Source organism: Corvus kubaryi, unplaced genomic scaffold (assembly GCF_017639235.1).
Source record: "Corvus kubaryi isolate FWS band 111438036 unplaced genomic scaffold, C.kubaryi_AGA036_p1.0 37397, whole genome shotgun sequence".
Taxonomy (NCBI): Eukaryota; Metazoa; Chordata; class Aves; order Passeriformes; family Corvidae; genus Corvus; species Corvus kubaryi.
In genome coordinates, this window is record NW_024581136.1 from 12,931,574 (window position 1) to 12,950,550 (window position 18,977).

Sequence of the window (18,977 nt, forward strand, 5' to 3'; positions counted from 1 at the left end):
GGCGCCGCCGCCGCCGCCGCCGCTGCTGAGCCGAGCGGGGCGGGGCCCGCCCGCCAATCACCCCGCCCCTGGCAACCCGGCGCCCCTGGCGACGGCGAGCGCGGCGCCGATTGGGCGGCGCCGGAGCGGGGGGCGGAGCCTCCGCGGAAAGATGAATCGGAGGGGGCGGGCGCTGCTCGGCGCGCCCCCCGTGGCCCCGCCCCCTGGCGCGGGAGGCGCAGGGCGGGGAGCGCGCCCCACCCAGCGGCCGCCGGCGGAACTGGGCTCTTAAAGGGGCCGCGCGCCCGGCCTGCCCCGCAGACCCCCGGCCCGCGCTGCCCTGTCCCCCGCCCAGCCGGGTGCGGGTGAGTGCGTGAGCCTGGCAGTGTGTGTGATGACGGGACCGTGGGGCCCTCTCTTCCACACTACTGGCAGCCTGGTTTACCCGTGCCACCCATTGCTATCCCGTTCTCTACAGTCCCATTCCATCTCTTATGCATCCCACCCTTTGCCAACCCATCTCACCCCATTCTTCCCCAGCCCATCCCGTACATCCCATCCTACCTCACCCATCCCATCTCATCGTACCACAAGCCTCCCCACCACACCATGATTCCCACCGCGGTGACAGGGATGAGTTCTGTGATCCTGGCCAAGCTGAAACCATACAGAGAGCACTTGAAGTCACCTCTGCCAGGACCCCCACCTCTACCCACAAGGTGTCTTCCCCACCACATTCCTCGTGGGAGAAGGTGTTGGTTACTGTGCATGCAGCCACAGCTTCCAAACCTGTGGGTGTCTCAGTCTTCTTTCCCCTCTGTCCTGACTTTGCTATGGGAAGGTCTTGGGACCCTCTCTGGGACAGAGTCTGCTCCCTTGGGATGGTGTATCCACACACACTGTCCTGGTGGTTGGAGCTGGCACTTCCACATCCTCAGGACAGACACATACCCGTGGGACACATGCTGCGACCTGTCCTGGCCCTCTGCGCTGCATCTGCCCCTCAGATGCCTGGGGAGGCTTCACTTGGGCTTAGCAAAATCCCCCAAGTCCCTGATGTTGCGGAATGCTGATGCCCCTGGTCCCTGGGAGTGGCTGGAACTCCAGCAGGTCCAGGGCCAGTGGTGTGCATGGCTGGCTGCTTCACCGTGGGCATCCTCGTCCCCCTGGCAGAGCCATCTGGGCTGTCCCTGCAGACACCTGCCATCTGCAAGCGGCAACTCCCCACAGCGCTCCTGGCCCAGAAACCTGCCCCAGAAACTCCCTTGCCATGCAGGCCCAGCCCTGGCCCTGTACCGGCACAGCGGGGTGGCCACAGGACCACATTCCTGGCCACCTTCCCCGCGGCTGCTGGCAGGAGCAGGAATTTGGGAGGTTATCAGGGCTCGCTATGGTTGACCTCTCCTCTGTGAGGACAGACACAGAGCACATCTGTATCTCCTCTGCCTTCTGCTGTACACTCCCACCAGGGCCGTGGATGGGCATTTTCCTTCCGTGTCCTGGAAGGATTTGGCTTCCCAAGTCCTGGCCAGAGAGGTTGCCATAGACCTGAGCTCTGCCTGGGCAGCTGAAAATTTGGAGATGACCGATTCCTACTGCAGGAATGCTGGCATCCTCCGGGAACTGTGGGGAGTCTCGCCAGAATGCTGTGCCCTGAGGGCTGCCACAGTGCCCCAGCACCACTGGGCATGGTTCCTGAAGGAAAAGTCATGCCCAAGAGAGCCAGTGTGCTAATTTAAGACAGGACATATGACATATGGCTGTGATAAATCCTTGTGAGGGACAAGAGATGCAGCAAGTGGGGCATTACACTCTCCAGGTAAAAGGAAGTGGTTGGGGAGCAAAGCAGCAGTAAGGGAATTGCACCCGTGGAAAATGCCAAAGTTTGAGCAAAGAAGCAGAAATTGTTGGTTTGGACATGCTGTCACTCAAGGAGAGGAGCAGCAGAGAAGCGAGTGACAAAGCTGGCATGGGGGTACAGTGCAGCATCAGTGGGGAAGGAGAGGGCTGGGGGCTGATGGAGATGCTGAGAATCTTAACCAAAGACCAGGCTCAGGGTGGGAAGATTTGCTGTCTCCCTGTGAAGTCACTCCCGGGAAATCCCCTCCCTGCCGGCTTAGCGAGATGCAGAAACCTCGTTTATTCTGCAATTCCAGAGGTCTGAGTTACCCAAGCACAAAATTTCTGAACGGAGCACATGGGGAAATTGCTTATTCACACTTGAATAACTCAAAAATGGCTGAACCAATTTTACTTAAACTTTCTCCAAGAATTCCCCTTGGAGCCAAGCCATGCCTGGCAAATTTCAGCCCGAAAGGAATTTATTTCAGAATAGGACGAGAAATTGGAGCAGGCAGCGGGGGTGCGCGGGCCGGGGGAGGATGCTCCGTACAATCGCGTCGCTCCCCTCGCGCTGTAATTAATGAGCCCGCACTCGCTCCCACTGGGCTGGTGCTGCCAGCCGGCCTCTCCCTGGAGCCTCAGGCTCCCTGGTGCCGGCGGCTGCAGCGCCGCGGCCCCGGCTGGGGGGCTGAGGATTTCAGGGCAGCTCGCTGGGCAGGGAGCCCCGGTCGCTGCCTGTTTGTTGCAGCTGGTGGGCAGCCTGGGGAGCAGCGCTGGCAGGGCTCCGAAGCCTGCACAATACCAAATAACTGTGGTAACTGCGTGGTATTTGCTGGCAGGGGCTGGATCTTTAGTGCCAACCCGCCTGCTTGGGCACGGACTCGGTGCTGAGGACGGCGCTGCTGTGGCCCCCGAGGGACGGGGTGACGGCGCGGCTGGGGGATATGCATGTCTGTATAAACACGGACTGCTCCCAGCCACGCAATGTCCCTGCACATGCACCCAGCCCTGATCCCCTCCCTGGCACCTTGGGGTGACGGCTGGAGCCGAATAGGGCTGCGACGAGCACTGTGTTGGCAAGACGTGGACAGGGATGGGCTGAGAGATGAAACGTGGGGCTGTGGGATAGGCAGGGGAGCTTGTCTGCAGCACTGACCTGAGTTACTGATGCTCTGCCTTGTAACAGCCTCCAGCCTGCTCGGCAAAGCTGCGGTGCCCACGGTGTCCCTGGGAGGCATTCCCGTGCAGACAGGGAGTGGCAGAGATGAAAGGAAAACCTCGAAAAGCAGCAACGGCCATGGAAGGTTGAGAGGACAAACCTCCCAGCCCAGCCCTCTTTCCATAAGAAATTTCTCACCCAGAGACTCCATCTTGCTGGAGCAAGTGTGACTTTCACTCCCCATTTCCAAAGACAGCCCTGATGTGCTCCGGTGACGGGTCCGTGTCACACAGGCACACGCACGGTGTGTGTCAGACCACGGCCCCGCACACGGGTGCACCCACGCACCCTGCCCGCCGCGCCAGCCACCGCCCCTCACCTCCTCTGCATGCGGCAACCTCAGCTGCAATTTCATAAGGAAAGGTGATTAGTGAACAATTATTCCTATTTTCTCAGAAGATCTAAGGGGCATCAAATGAAATTACCCAGCAAGAGTCTAAAAACAAACAAGAAGGGAGTACATTCCTCACCAGGCAGCCAGTCCCAGGAGCGCATCGCCACAAGGTAGGTATGGGGACATGTGTTTGAAGGGTGGAACTGGATGGATGCAAGAAAAAGCCCTGCAAGAGGCCTCCGTTGTCTGCTCACCTGGAGCGCAGCTGTGCTGGGGATGTGGGAAGCTGTGTGGGGATTTCCCCTTGTTTCTGGGGTGGATACCATTGTAGTGGGGCTATCACGGCATCAAGTGACATCTCCAAGTCCTCTGTCCAAAGGGCTGCACTCGGAGGGGCGACATCTGAGCAGGCACCTGGGTCAGCCATGCAGCTGCTGGGGGGTCCCCTGTGCCATCCCCAGTGCAAGGGGAGCCCCGTGGGGCCCCGCTCCCAGGGCAGGGAGCGCTGCCGGGTGCCAGCTCGCCCAGCCGGTGTGCTCCCCGCCAGACCAGCGCCGGCTCCAGCCTGTCTCCTTCTCAGGCTTCCTGGGCGCTTGCCCCTCCGGGAGCTCCTCCCTGTGCTGCCAGGAGTTTGGCGCTGCCAGCGGGTCGGGGCGGCTGGCAGCACCCGTGCCAGCCCGGCTGGGCCCCAGCAAGGAAGCCACCTCCCACTGCTCATGGTCCCCACTTCAAAACCTTCTCCCGTCCCACCCACATCCACCACCCCTCACCTCTGGCAGCTTCAGGATGCAGTTAAACACTTCAGCACTTAAAATTTCAGGTGCTAATTGCTTAGTAATGAAAACTTTAATCACAGGGCAATTAAAACCTTAAGTAGCTGTGGGAGATCCATTCCACGTCAACAAAAAAAGAGTGCCGTCACAACTCCGGCACCGCCCTGGCACGGCGAGGCACGGCAGGGCCGGGAGAGCCCATCCTGCACCCCCCACTGCCCCCTGCTCCGGGAATCTAGGGAGCCCCCCCTTCCCACACCGAGCGGGAGGTGGCCGAGGAATGATCGGCTGCTGCCGTAAAACTTAAAACCCAGCTAATTTCGGATTAAGTGCCATATGAAAGGGTTTTGTTATTTTAAATCTCCTACTTTCCAAATTCCCAGGATTAAAATTCTCTGCATTTATTTTAACCACATAACATTTGCAGACAAATCACTTCTCCCAGTGCAAAGTTTGAAGCAGGCTTAGCAGATCTAAAGCCCAGCCACAAGCTCCAGGGTGGAATCACTGGAAGTGGCTGCCAGCGGCCGCCAGCCCCTTTTGCTGGTGTGCGCTTGCAGCAGAGCTCAGCCTCTATTTCTGCAGGGGTAAAGGGCCTGCCAGGTGCTGGAGCCCTGGGAGGCAGCATGAGAAGGAAGAGTGGCTGTCATCCTGGCTTCTGGGCTCATTCCTGCACTGGGGATGTGCCCTTGGGAAAATCTGATGAAGCTTGTGTGTTTGCAGAGCAGGCCCTGTGCGTCTGCTGCAGGGTGCGTGTTGCAACCACGCCGATGCTGTCCGGGTGACACTGTCCACTTCTGCATCAGCCCTGTGTCATCAGGTGCTGACAAATGCCACACAAAAAAGGAATAAAAATCAGGATTTGTGCCTTTCCCCCCTTGCTCTGCAGTCCATTGGGGCTGAAAGGGAAAGGAAGGTATCCAGCCTCGCATGGCTCTGGCTCTGTGGGACGCAAAGGCTCCAGGGCTGGGGGATGAGGTTTGTCCCCCAGCTGCCGGGAGGTGTGGGAAACATGGGTGCCTGTGGGCAGCAAACTGCCCCCTGCTCTTTATCAAAAGCAGCATCAGTGTCTGGCAAATGTCACTCTCCCGCGTGCTTCCCAGCTGGGAGGTCCATTTTCTCCTCCCATCGCCCCCTTCCCCTTGCTGCCTCCCAGCCCTGCGGCAGGATGGGGCCGGCAGGATGGGGACGCGCTGGTGAGCGGGTGGCCATGGGACTGGGGGGGCAAGGCAGGGTCATCGATTGGTGATGCAGCACCCTCACCCAGCCCACTGCTCTCTCAGGCGCCTTTGCTGACCAGGCAATTAGCAGCCTGGCCCCATTAGGGACATTTTAGGGGGCTGCAGCTGAAATGCCAGTGCAGAGGCCCTTTGCATGCTCAGCCCTGAGATGGGGTCAGCTGGGTGTCCACCTTAGTCACAGGAAACAGATAATGTCCAAACCCAGAAATTTAGGGGCTGTAACCTGCTTTGTGCCACAGCCTGGCCACATAGAGACATTCCCAGGTGAGGGGTAGTGACCCCCAAATGGAGTGACAAGATATTTGGGGTTCATGCTCATAATAAGAGATGGTGGCAGACCTCCTGGCTGCAAAAATCCAAGAGGCCTCTCCTGACCTTGCATGCCCTGCAGAGATGGTTGCTCCTCTGGACTGTGCAGGAACGAGCACCACGTCCTGCTGGGGCTGCCTGGGAACAGCCAGAGGTGATGGTGGCAGTGGTCACAGTGAGGCCACAGCAGGGCCAAGCACAGAGCCTGAACCCCAGCAGCCTCCATCTGCCCACCCCCACCAGGCACTGTGGGCCAGAAGCAGCTCTCAGAGCAGGGCAGCTTTCCTGGACTCTAAACTGAGGCTTTGGCATTCCCCAGCCTTGGGGCAGTACCCTGGTCCTGTTTCCCATCCCACCTGGAGCATCCCTTGCCCAAAGCCAGCTCCGGATGCTGTGCCTCTCATTGCCATGGCAACCCCCATCCTTGCCGGGTTGCCATGGCTCCCCGGCCCCCAGCCGCAGCCGCATCCTCAGCATCAAGAGGACCCAGTGATTTGGGTCCTTGGGGGCTGTCACCATGGGAGATACCACACAGGGGCTGGGAATGGAGGGAGGAGCAAAATGGCTTGCTAGCATCTCTGCATCACACTGGGATTTGGGCTCTGGGACCACCTGGGACCTTGGGAGGCTGGTGGGGACAGGGTCACCAAGGAGCATCATTGATGGCAAGGGGATGGCATCACTTTGCAGGCCAGGCCCCTCACACTTTCCAAACCTGCCTCCTTCCAGTCCAGAGTTTCTCTGCTTGGCGCAGCTGCCACAGCCCCACGGGGTTGTGTTGGTGGGCAGGCACGCAGGTGCTGGAGCGCTTTGGTGTGGCTGCGTGCCGACAGCAACAACAGCACCAAGCACGCGTGACCACCCTCTGGTCCACTGCCCACTGTCCCCTCGAAACACTGTCCCACCCACTGCAAACACCCCACCAGGCCCTTGGGAGAAACCTCATCACGGGGTTGCTGTCGTGGCATTTGCTGCGCCCGGGTTATGGCTGTGCTCGGCAGCAGCACGAGCCTGGCGGGCTCCAGGCCTGGCGTGCTAAATAAACACAGCCACCGTGAGAAAAAGGCAGCCAGGAATAAATAGTCAAATAAAATAACAAGTTGAAGGAATAAACAAAGTGGGGACATGCCCAGGCATGGCACAAGCCTCCGACGTAGCACTTCCAAGCCGGGCTCTGCCCAGGCCCGGTGCCTGCAGGTGGTGAAGCCCGGCCTGCTGGCAGCGCCCTGGCTGGCCGCACCCCCATCCCAGTTTTCCCCCGGCTGCAGGAATCCCCTCTCCCCGTCACACCACATTCCTAGAGTGCCCGAGGATGAAGGTGCAAACACCCTGGGAGAGGTGCCAGGCAACTCCTGGCCTGCCCGGAATTTGCATCTGCTGCCCTGGCGCTTGGCTTGGGAGGGATAAGCCCAGGCTTAGCTGTTGCTTCCCCTGGGGCTGGCTGCCAGTTCCTAACCAGTTTTGCCGTAGCCCTTTCCCACACTAACTGGGGTCAAGGGAGCTGTGTGGCCTCCATCCCACCTCTTCCCTCCAGCGCTCAGGAGCTTTCACGGTTTAAACAATTTGCTGCAAAGAAGACGGTGCGGGGGTGGGAAAGGGGCAGTCCTGAGGGCAGGGGTCTGAAGTTGGGCGGGACTGTGAGGAGTCCACAGGGGATGCCTGCAGGCTGCAAAGCTGGGTTGCAGACCCACAGCTGCTCTCTTGAAGCCTGGATGAAGTTTGGATGATGGCAGAGAGGCGGCCAGCTGAGAACCTGCAAACTCAGTGCTTCCCTGGGAAATCCCACAACACAGGGCCCTGCTGGTAGCAAGGGAGAGAGCAGCTTGGAGCACTCGGGGTGTAACACACTGGAGCCATCACCGCAAACCTCCTTTAAAACTCTCTGCAGGGCCCTGACACTTCACCTCCCTCCCTCTCCAGCTGGCAGCCAGCGGTGCTCAGCCAGGGAACAAAGGAGCATGGTTTAAAGTAGCCAGTTATTTTAAGAGCCTGCACTGGCAGTGACAAGCGGAAAATAGAAAGAAAACCAGAATAAGCAACAAAAGAGCATTCCCTGATACATACTTTCTCAGCAGTGCTTCCATGCTTTTGGTGTAAAATCTATTGCAGGCAAAAAAATCAGAATAAAAGGAAAATTGCCTCAAAGCCCATTCACGAAACAGCACCTGGGTGTCCCAGCGGGGCAGGACGCCAGCGACGTGGCACTGTGAACAGCCAGGCACTCAGCTGATGGGATTTTGCACATAAACTTCACGTCTTCAGGTTTCCCTTGGCTTTCCAGCCTGAAAGGTTGAGTACAAAACAAATTGCTGGCATGCCATGCTTCACTCCACCAGCCAGGCAGATGGACCTGCTGGGGCCCCAGCACAGCCTGGCTCACCCTGGGAGCCAGCAATGGCAGAGCTGCAGCTTTGGCATGACCCGGACATCCTTTGTGTCCTCTGGCACAATTCTGCTGAGGTTTCCAAGTGAGCCTTGTTTGATCTTTGCCTCCACATGTCTGGAGGAGCAGCCTGACTTCTCTCTGTGTTGGGATGCTTTCCCATGCTGCTCAGCAGTGAGGCTCCAAGGATTCAGCTAGTTGTAAAGAGATCAGTGACATAAGATTTATTGCCCTAAGAGTGCGAAATTCCTAAAAAGAGCCTGTCACAGCACAGCCATCTCTACAGCACACTGACCAGGATGCTGTACTGGCCATCCTGGTTCCCCTGACATGGGAAATGACCCCCAAAGCCTGCAGCAGTGTGGGCTTTTCCTAAAAGCATTAGCGTGCACCATTATACTGGGGAAAACCCGGTGAGGAGGTGTAGAGGAATGTGAGATGTGTTGCTCCAGCAGCCCGTGGGTGACAGGGCTGGTTCAGCAGGCCTGTGGCTGGGTGACCCTGGTGTGCCCCTGCCCACCATCTCTGTGTGAGCCTGGTGGGATGGGGAGGAGAAGGGTGGTGTGGGAGGACCTGCCCACCCCACACCAGCGTGGAGGAGAAGTCAGTGAAAGCCGATGGGCAGAAAGGTGCACCTGGGACTATGCTGAGTCCAAAAATGCCCCCAGGCTGAGAGCTGGTGGTCCTGGCACAGGAGGGGATCTGCTGTCCTTTGGGGGGGGTCAGACCTGGACTGCTTGGCCACAGTGCAGATTGGGGAAGGTTGCCACAATTCAGATGGCCCAGAGCTGGGGGACAGGTGTGGTCCCCAAATCAGCTGCACCACAACAGAAAGCAGCAGTTTCTGACCCAACCAGGTACTGCTTTGTCCGCTGCAATGGCTACCCACTATGCTGTGGCACAACTCTATAATCCACAGGGCAGTATGTTTTTTTTCCTTCTAACTGCTTACTAACCCCAGAACACCATGGAAAACCACTGCAATAAAGCTGCTGGGATGCCAGGTGCACACCCCTGCTTACTCCTTGCTGGAGTCCCAAACTGCCCCCACATCATGCCCAGCACCATCTTCACCTGCAGCAGGTATGGCAGCATGGGGGGTGGACTAATGGGGAATGGGGACAAGGACCAGGGAGAGGACACTGACTTCAGCCCTCCCCCGTGGCACCCACATAGACCTCCAGATTATGCCCTAAAGGATGGTCAGACTGGAGGGGTGCTGAGCATTGCCCCCGGGACAAGCAGCACCCACTTGCAATGTTTGGGTCAGGGATCCCCGAAGTGCCATGTTCCCCCTCAGCCAGGGGCTGTGCAGGTGCAGCCATGGGTGCCCCACATTCCCCCAGGTTCCTGGCCTCCAGCAGAGAATTTGGGGGGAGGTCAAGCAGTTTCTTCATTCTCTCCCCCCTCCCTTTCCAAGATGAAGAATTTAATTTTAGTTTTTACAGCTCCTCCTAGGTGGATAAATCCCTTCCTGGCGAGTCCAAGCCCTGGAAAATCTTGTGAATCTAATGCTGGCCCTTCTGGCAGTCACTGCAGCAATTCCTGTTTCTCTCCAGCCGCACTCTGTAAAGTTTTATAGTTTCCTGGTTGTAGCTGCAAGGCCCCAGCCGTGCCGAGGAGGGTGGCGGGGGGAGAGCCCTGCACTCAGGAACTCGAGGCCAGGGAGGCGAAGCAGGGAACTGTGGCCTGGTGGGATGTGCCAGGGAGCTGTCAGGTCCCTTTGTGGGCTCATCCAGGCAGGAATGTTCTGTGCAGAGGGTGGCACAGTCCTGCATGTGGGGATGAGGTCCATCACAGATCTCATCACATCCCAGCGTGGGTCTGGGCCAGCCCTGCCTCTGTGCCGCGCGGTGGTGGCAGGAAGATGCCACTGTCACCCAGCATGGGGAACGTGCCTGGGGAGTGGGCAGAGCTGCTGGCACCACAGCTGTGCTGGGTGTGAGCAGGGCCCCACCACGAAACCTGGTGCTCTTCCCTAATGAGAATCAGCTTTATATCTGCTTTGTATCAGCACAGCACTGCTCCAGCCCTAGGGAACGAAGAACCTGGAGAGCAAGCACTGCTGTGGTATAGCCCATCACCTTGTTTGTTCCTGTTGGCCACATGCATGTCCTCAGAGGGTAATATGGCACCTTCACAGGTGGGAAACCAAGGCACAGAGGTGCTGCTTTGGCTGGGATCAGCTTCATCCTAGTGCAGGACATGGTACTTCGCTGACCAAGTGACCATAGAGCCCTCTCTGCTTGCTCCCTGTACCTCTGGCTTTGCAGTGACAACGGTACGCCCCGGGTGATCCACTCCCCATGGTGATCCACTCTCCTGGGAGCCTTGGCCACCTGTGTACAGAAAGGATAAAGCCTCATATCACCAAATCTCTTGATTTTCTTTCTGATCCTTACCTGTATTTGGCAACTTCTGATGGAAAATCTGACCCCCAGATGGATCTGGTGGCTGTGGGAGTCAGAGACAAGTCCCTGCTAAATGCACCATTGTGGCTAAAAGTCCTGGCTGATGTTAGGCTTTATTAGGGAAGCTGTGAGAGAGTGAGTGCCAACATTGTAATGCCATCAGCTCTGTTAATACTTATGCGCTGCCTCTGAGCGCCAAAGTCACCATGCTCAGCTCCGGCTGCTCTGTTGCCAAAAGGATACATTAAAAACAGCCCAGAGAGAGGCAGGGAGTGTGACAGGCAGGAAGGTGGTTTCTGGGAAAAAAGAAAGAAAGGGAAGAGAGGAATGAAAGGGATGTGACAGTGGTATGCAGCCCCTGCACCAGCCCAGTGGTCTGCCACTGGGTCTCATGGGACTGCAAGGCATCACAGGAGATTGTGACTGGGATGAGGATGGATGGGTGGGAAACAGCAGTTCCACTGCTGACCCTGCAGTGGGTCTTTCCCACATATTCCCCAATCACTCAGCAGCCATGGAGAAGAGAATGCCTGTGGATGCCAGGGCACCCATGGGTGCTGGGATGGGTGGGACAAGTGGGACCTAGGGGATGGGGATGCTCTTGAGTGAGTGCCACATGGGCAGATCTCTCCCTGTCTTCCTCCTTGTCCCAGCAGCCAGGCTGGGACATCCCCATCCCCTCTGCCACATCACTGGAGGACATCACGGGTCACCGAGCAGCAGAGAGACCTGTCTAACCCTTCACACCCTTCCCAGAAACAAGGGGCCGGGGGGAGGTGGTAAGGGGGGCTGTAAACTCTGCATTACCACTAATTAAGCACTTGGCTGTCACCGAGGCTTCCCAACACGCCTCTTTCCCTGACACTTTTACTGTTTGGGGAAATGGTGTCTCGGGCCTTTGATGAACTCGCTATGAAGTTGAAAGGAGCTCGTGGCGCAGTGCCAGAGCCCATCGCAATTGTCTCTCGGGCTGGGGATGGGAAATGACCCATTTATAAAAAGTGAGGTGATAAATTAGACCTGGGAAATGGGAGCCACCGACTGTGGAAAAAAGGCAGGATGGGCTGGACTGGCTGTCGGGCGCCCCAGCCTGTCCCCAACCCCGGTGCAGGTACAGCCAGGCTGGGGCGAACCCAAGGGGTGACAAATCTTGTCCTGCTGGTGATGACAACCTGTCATGTGGTCCCTGCTGTGGTGGGAGCACGTGCAAGTGGAAAAGGGAACTGGCACTGGGCAGGACACTGTGCAGAGGAGGACTCCTGGGGGTTTATTTATAATAGGGTATTTTTGGGGTGAAGCAAATTCAAAAGCTGGAAATCCAGGGCAGGAGCAAAGAGTGAAACACCCAGCTCTCAGGCTGTCAGGAGGAGCAAATGCAGTCTGTGTCCTACCATGAAGCCAGCTCATGGCTGGGGCTGAGGCACGGCCCCACATGCTCTGCCTGCGGAATATGCAGTTGAGAGGGCTATGAAGTCCCCATGTTCATTGTTCCAAGTGCCACCAGGACACAGGGCCTGGCTGGGGTGCAGGTGACAGTGAGTGTGTGGCCATACATCCCTGTGTGTCCCCATGTGGGGACCCCACACACCCTGCCAGCATAGACCCTCCTGTTACAAGGGGTCAAGTCCTTGGGTCAGGGTGGGCCATGAGGGCCAACTCCTCCTGGGATGCAGAACCCCTACAAATCTATTTCATGCAACATGGGCCAGGGCTCTAGGGGTCTCCCAAGCGCTCCATGTCCTGAGCAACTCAAGGTGTGACCATGCTGATGACTGAGTTCAGGAACCATCACCCACAGCTACATCATCATCCAACTTCTGAGTTCTCCCTGTCCCCTGTGTCTGCCCCTTGCCCCACCTCCATTCTGCCATGGCTCAGCCCTGAGCTGGAATAGCAGCCAAGGGACTGCACCACAGGATCATTCCAGGTTAGCTCAGAGCAGCTTCATGGAAGGCAGCTGGTTTTCCATGACTCTGGTGCCTAACCCCAGAGAGCTGGGGCTGCAGGCAGGCAGCAGGAGCCATTCCTTTCCCTGTCCCCATCCCCCAGACTGGGGCAAGGCTGGGGGATTCTCCCCTCCTCAGGGCAGGCTCCAGCAGTCCCTATGGGACAGGGGGACACCAGCTCTCTCCTTGCATCAGCAGGTTGCAATGGGCTCTGTCGGCAAGTCCACAAGGTGAGAGCCTGCTGGAAGGCTAATTAATGACTGCCAATTAGCACCAGTCAGGCCTGGCCGGCGGCTGGCAGCCAGATGCAGCAGGTGATGGGATTTTCTGTGCAGTTGAAGGGAGAGTCTCTGGGTTTCACACATAGAATTCAGTTGCCTGTTTGGTGGCCATGGATGGCGAGAGGCTCAACTGCACGCAGACACAGCAATGGCTGCACGAGCTTGGATGGCTGCTGAGAGGCTGTGGAGGGTGGTTTGGTCAGGGACGCAAAACCCCAGCTCCCAGAGATGCTGCTTCTCAGCCTTCCTTGGGCTTTGTCTCCCACTGCAGCACAGGCACCCACCAGGATCTCACCCCTTCCCCAGGGCAATGCAGGAGTAGCCCTTGGCATCGCCCTCCCTTTGGCATCACACATCCCTGCACAACTCTGGGGAAGAGCTGGGGGAGACACGTCTGCCTGTGACGAGCTCCTGGGCCAGCTGGGAAGGCTGGAGGTCCCTGCTGCCACAGGAGACAGCACCTGTATCCCATCCTATACACCCCTCAACCCCCTCTGTCTGCTTTTTATGACTCTCTGTTGTGCTCCTGCTCTTTACCCCACATTTTCATGGCTGCTGTACCACAACATTCCCTATATATTTGAGCCTTGATTATTTCTAACACCATATAGGCAAGTGTGTGAGTATATGTATACATATATATATTCATCTTATCCTCCCCGCATTGTGTTTCTCATTAATTATTCACATCTCATGAAATAGGAATGAAAAGAGATTGCATGATGCTGGCTGGAGTCTCGCAGGAGGGAAATCAGCCCAAAGATTTCCCACAGCCACTGCTGAGCTCAGGCATGAAACCTTTTGCCTCAGGGCACAGGGCACCTGGTGTCAGTGTTCCCTCTTGAGAATCCAGGGAAAGGGAGCCTGACTGAAGTGAGGCTGCCGGAAGCCCCTCAGCTGCATGGAATGGGTGACAGAGAGGTCTCCCAGCCGTGGTGAGTTCCTGCCATGGCACAAGACCTGCTCCAGTCCTGGTCACTGGGTTTCATTCCATGGTTTTGACTGAAAGAAATCCCTTCCCTTCAGCATGTGCTGACTGCAATGGGGTCACATCCTAACCTCCGCTGTGATAGAAAAATAGGCAGGGGCCTGCCTGAACCTCCCACTCAAAGGCAGTTTCCCATATTCCTGAGCCCTGTCCAACTTTTCCATATCCTTTATCAAGCCAGGATGCAGCACTCAGTCCTTGTCTCACCCACTGTACACAGAGCTGGACTCATCTTTCTCCTCTTTCCATCTTTTCTCCTTGCACAGTCACACCCTGGCCAGCACACGGGCACTGAGCCCTGGGGTCACTGCTCTGCACGAACGGGAACCTCTGCTCCTGCTCCACCCAAACACCACTTGCTTTCTAAAATAGCTCTTTTCTTCCCACCCCTCTCCCTTGCTATTTAAAAATCTGCTTCATATACTTGATCTATTCTGTTTTTAAGAGGTTATCAGGAAGAGAGGGCTAAAGAAGGTCCCTTGTTCCCTTTTAGCCTCTCTCCACACTGCCCTGTGCCCATCACCCTCACCCTCTGTTCCCTCACGTGCTGGCAAAGCCGTTTATTTAGGCAGGGGTACTGCAATATTTCCAGTGCTTTGCTCCATGCTCTCTGCCCATTGTAATCTTTTCTTTGCTCTTTTGACCATCAGCATATATTGAATAAGAGCTGTTAATTGAGCTGTCTGCATTGACATGTTGGGCTTGTACTTAGTGGCTATAATTAATTTAGGACAATATATGTGAATTATCTTGATTAGTCTATCCAAGATGCATCATCTCGCACAGGCCCATGGTGAATGTCATATATCTTCGTGCAATCCTTTCCCACAGCAGCAAAGTCCTTCAGCCTTAACTAACCTAAATATGTCACGTTTTTGCTTAACACGCTGCCTTCTCCACATCATTAATGAGCGTAATAAACCACACTGATGCTAACGCTCAGCAGCCTGCCTGGCCCTCTGCTAACCTCCTGCCACAGGGAGTAGTGGCTGTTCACACAGCCTGGAGGTAGAAATCAGGACCTGGTGAGGTGGAGGTGCCTCGATTCCTGGACACGTGCTGGGGTGGTGGGTGGCTTTGTGCAGTGGATGCTGCCGAGGGCTTTCCCTCCTCCCCACTGGGTTGGCCAACAGGAAAATCAGCCCATGAGAGGTCCAGTCAGGTCTCCTCCGAGGACTGTGCTCTAGCTGGCACACAGACCTTGGGATGTATGGTCATGTTTGCATTTCTTTGGTGTCTTTTTCTAGGGGGCAGGGAAGTGTCTGCCAGCTTTCCACAACTGAGGAAACACAGTGGTGCATCCACTCAGCCCTGCTTCTGTCAACTTCCCCACTCCCTCTGTCTCTTCATGGCCACATTTTGGTCATATCCTTTCTCACCCATTGCTTGGCCCCTGCGGAGAGCCCTTCTCAGGGTTCTCCTGGAAGTGTTCAGTGATGTTGGAACCTGTTTTCAGGCACGGCAGGCAATCCCCCACTACTGCGGGAATGCTGGTATGCCTCTGGAGCCGCCACTGGTAGGACGGGTTATGCTTATGGGGACGTGTAGTGGCTCGACCCGGAGAAGGGCTGGTGCTGGCTCCGGGGCAGGCCCTTTTTTAGAAGCAGCATTCATCACTGCCGAGACCTCCTTTGATAGTTGCACTACAAACAAACACGCAAACAAACCAGCCAGCCCTTCAGATATCACTCGGGCAGAACAATACAATTACAGGGCTCAGGTTTCCAGCATCAGCCTCACCCTGGCGCTTTGGAGAGCTCTGAAACCAGCAAATCCTTAACTCTGCATCCATTTGCAGGTCGCTCCGAATTTCCCAAGCGCTGCAGAGGTGTTTACCCAGTGCAACAGCGCACCAAGATGGAGGAAATTCGGCAGCCCTGGCAATGTGTGATCCCAAGGCAGCAGGGAGATGTGGCACACACACCTCGAGCGCCAGCAGCCTGACCTTGCCCAACCGACCGCACACTGCAGGATCCTGTTTGGGACAGACTGAGCAAGATGGGAGAGATGTTTAGGCTAAGTCCTTGGTATTTAGCCATTGGAATTTAACCCCTCTGGTTCTGATTATGGCTCTAGAAGTTCAGTTTCCATTGCAGACCACCGTTTTTGGCCACTTAAGAGCAGTCGGTATCACCTCTGACCCCCCGGCAAGCTTTATTGCTGCAGCTCGCAAGGAAGCAGCCGCATCGGCTGCCTCGTAAAGCTCAGGGCCGCCGAGGGCTGGTCTTGGCAAATAAACCCCTTGCAGATCCCCTCCCCCCGTGCGCTCCCTGGGGTCCCCCAGGGCCACCCAGCATCGCCGGCCCCATCACAGGATTCCCTGCGGGTGCATGGCAGAGGGCAAAGCCAGGGACAGTCAGATCAGCGCCGCTCTGATCTGGTGGCTGGTCCCTGGAGAATGCTCCCACAGAGATGAGGTGTCCATATGGAGACACCCCTCACTGGCATGGAGCTGAGTGGCATTTTCTCAGAATGGCTTTGGTTCAGCCGTGAGTTGGTAGAGTGCCATTCCTGCCCCACAAGTGCTTCCACTGCAGCCAGGCGCAAGCTCTCCTATGTTTCCTAAGCAATTACTGCATGAGGACTTTGCAGCCCTCCTCCTGCTCTCCCCAGCCTTGGTTGAATTGCTGACACCCAACAGAGTCAGGAGGAAGCTGAATTGCTGACACCCAACCGAGTCAGGAGGGAGCTCAGAGGTATCACACCCCTTCCCTGCTTTGGGAGACCTCCTTGCAGCCTTGCTGGGGACACATGGACAATGGAGGGGAGCAGCTCCATTCCATTGAGTCTCTGTTGCCATTGCCTGGCAGGCTGGGGAACAGGAAGGTGGCCCTGAGGGGTCCCTATCCCCGCTGGAGTCTCTCCTCCTCATTGCGAGCCCACTCTATTGTCGTCATCCCATCTCCTTCTCTCCTTAGAGCTTCTCCCAGGCACACACGGTCCCATGGGCTGCCTGTGCTCACCAAGGCCCTCAGCTTCATAGCCTGTCCCAAGGGCTCAGCTCAGGGATTTCTCCTGATGGCCTGGGATTTTGTGAGGACATCACAGCCAGAGCCCATCCTGCTCCCAGCACATGAGCCTCCTCTGCACCCTGATGGTCCCAGCTGTGTCTCCTCCTCCTGCCCTGAGGGTCAGGGACTGGCACTGGTGGCGTCTGGGGTCCCATGTCCCTTGCCCTGGCTGCAACGCTGTTGGGGAGTCTCATCCAGACAAGCTGAAGGAAAACCTTCAGGAGGTTTCCTGCTTTTGTGTGGTGAGCCAAGGCTTGAGATTTGTTTTGGAAGCTCTCCCAGGGGAGGCTTTTTGGCTTGAATTTTTTTTTCCCTTAGAAGGATGAAGTGTGCCTTCAACCCAGGTTGGGTTCCCTGGCCCTGCCTGAAGAAGCTTTGGGTTTCTGATGGGATGGTGAGTGAAGTTTGTGGAAACAAAACTGCATGTCCAGGCTGGCATGCAGGTCCCCTCTGAGGTGACACAGTGCCATACGTGACCAACGTCCTTCAGGAGAGCTTAATCCCACGCTGTTGACATGCACAGCAAGCAAACACATGGGTGTTTAAATTCAGAAAAGTTAGTCTTCTGGATTTTCCCATGCCTCATAAAACACCACAATGGGCACCCTGGAGATGGTGCCCAGTGTCAGACCACCACCTGCTCCCCAGGACCCAATGCTGTGCTAAATAGGGTGTGAGAGCCCTGACCTGCTGCATCAGCCACCTCCACTGTGCTGAAGCAAGGAAGCTGCATCTCTCCCCTCATGAGAGCCAGGGGATGGAGGCACCCCAGGGTGCTCATGGAAGGAGGCAGACCCAGCAGCTGCTATCCCAACGGGGCTCAGGGCCCCAAGGGCCCCTCAGGATGCTGTCAGTGCCAGGGCTGCATCCTCTATCCTCATCTCATGGTTTGCAAGGAGGAAGGATATTTTGGCAGGAGGGGTGGCTTTTCAGGGGGGAAAAGGGCCTATTTAGGCTGAGCTGGATCTTCCCGCCTCCTAACTGCTGAGTGTATGCATCAGGGAAGTGCGGGGGCACTGCTGGCCCCGGGGACGCTCTCCCCAGGGACACAACGCTGACGCTGATACTTGAGACACTTCAAACAGTACCAGCCAAAGCCCCCGAGAGCAGACTGACAGCAGAGCTGCTGGCGCCGTCCCCAGACGGGCTCCTCGGGTCCGAGGAGGGCTGCGAGCGCTCGCCTCTCTATTTACATTACCAGGAATGCACAAAACAGGGGGGCGCAGGCTGGGGAGGGGGGTATTGGCTGATTGTTCCCAGGATCCCCTTGTCAGAAACCCTCCCTGCTCTGTTAGTGTCTCTTGATATATGGCTTGCATTAGGGGATGAAAGTGAGGCATAGCTTGGGGTTTTGGCACGACAAACCCCATTAAACTCTCTCTGGGAAAATGAGTCCAAAAAGTGTTTTGGGGGGTTGAATCACTAAGGGGCTGTGAGCGGCATTTATCCGCACCTCCGGCAGCCTGGCCAGGGCAGGAGCGGGGCGGGTGCTGCCGGGGGAGAGCGGGCAGTTACAGCACCCCTCTTCACCCGCCCCCTCGCACTGTCCTGCTGGGGACTTGGGAGTGCTCAGACACAGGGCAACTGGCCCCAGCCCTTCCATGGTATTGATCCCAAAGTCAGGCACCCCTCTGCCACCTGGAAATTTTGGGGTGGGTGGAGGAGTCACAGGGTTGGGAGTCTCCCCTGCTCTCCCAAAGCTGTCTTTGGGGAGGGGATGGAGACAGGATCCTTCCCCACCATGGCAGCCTAACTTGGGAGCCACTCCATACCTCCTCCCTGGAGTGCTCGATTGGCAGTGGGATGCACCTTCCTTGCGCCACACGTCCCTGGCTGCTTTTCATTTCCCCAGGGACAGCAGGACAAACCAGGGGGCCCCACCTCAGACCCATTCAGGTGTGCCACAGGCTTTGTCCTCCACTGCTTGGAGGTCAGGCAGAGCAGGAGAGAGCCATGCTGGAAGAACACAATGGGAGCTCTTTGGGCCGGGGTTACTGCTGGGTAAACCCTCTTCTCTCTTCCCGGCACCAGGGGATCAAAGACAGGCAGGAGGAGGGAGGGTCAGTGCAGCCCTGAGTCCCCAGTCCCTCTGTCTGTAGTTCCCAGCCAGAGGGGGCCAGGCAGAACAGCCACCTGCCTGCACCCCCAGCCCCACAAAGGCCACTCTGCAGGTGATCTGCTCCAGGGCAAGGAGAGGGGGCTGCCGAAAACTTTCCATCACCCCATGAGGGAGCAGGAAAATACCTGCAGAGGCTGAGGC

General features: G+C 57.0%; 1 protein-coding gene and 1 long non-coding RNA gene across 3 annotated transcripts in view; one reads left to right on the top strand and one right to left on the bottom strand.

Moving 5' to 3' along the window:
- The window catches only part of EPHB3 (EPH receptor B3), a 31,102-nt gene extending 28,028 nt beyond the window's left edge, over nt 1-3,074 (bottom strand). For both annotated transcript variants that reach the window (XM_042041993.1, XM_042041992.1), the window contains exon 1: nt 2,978-3,074. In XM_042041993.1, coding sequence (XP_041897927.1) covers nt 2,978-3,059 — 82 coding nt within the window. In that variant the 5' untranslated portion in view covers nt 3,060-3,074. The remainder of the gene's footprint in view (nt 1-2,977) is intronic.
- A 321-nt stretch (nt 3,075-3,395) lies between these two features.
- Nucleotides 3,396-15,770, top strand: LOC121670964. Its single transcript, XR_006018349.1, has 2 exons — nt 3,396-3,544; nt 15,505-15,770. It is a non-coding gene; the product is annotated as an uncharacterized LOC121670964 (long non-coding RNA).
- The last annotated feature ends 3,207 nt before the right edge of the window (nt 15,771-18,977 follow it).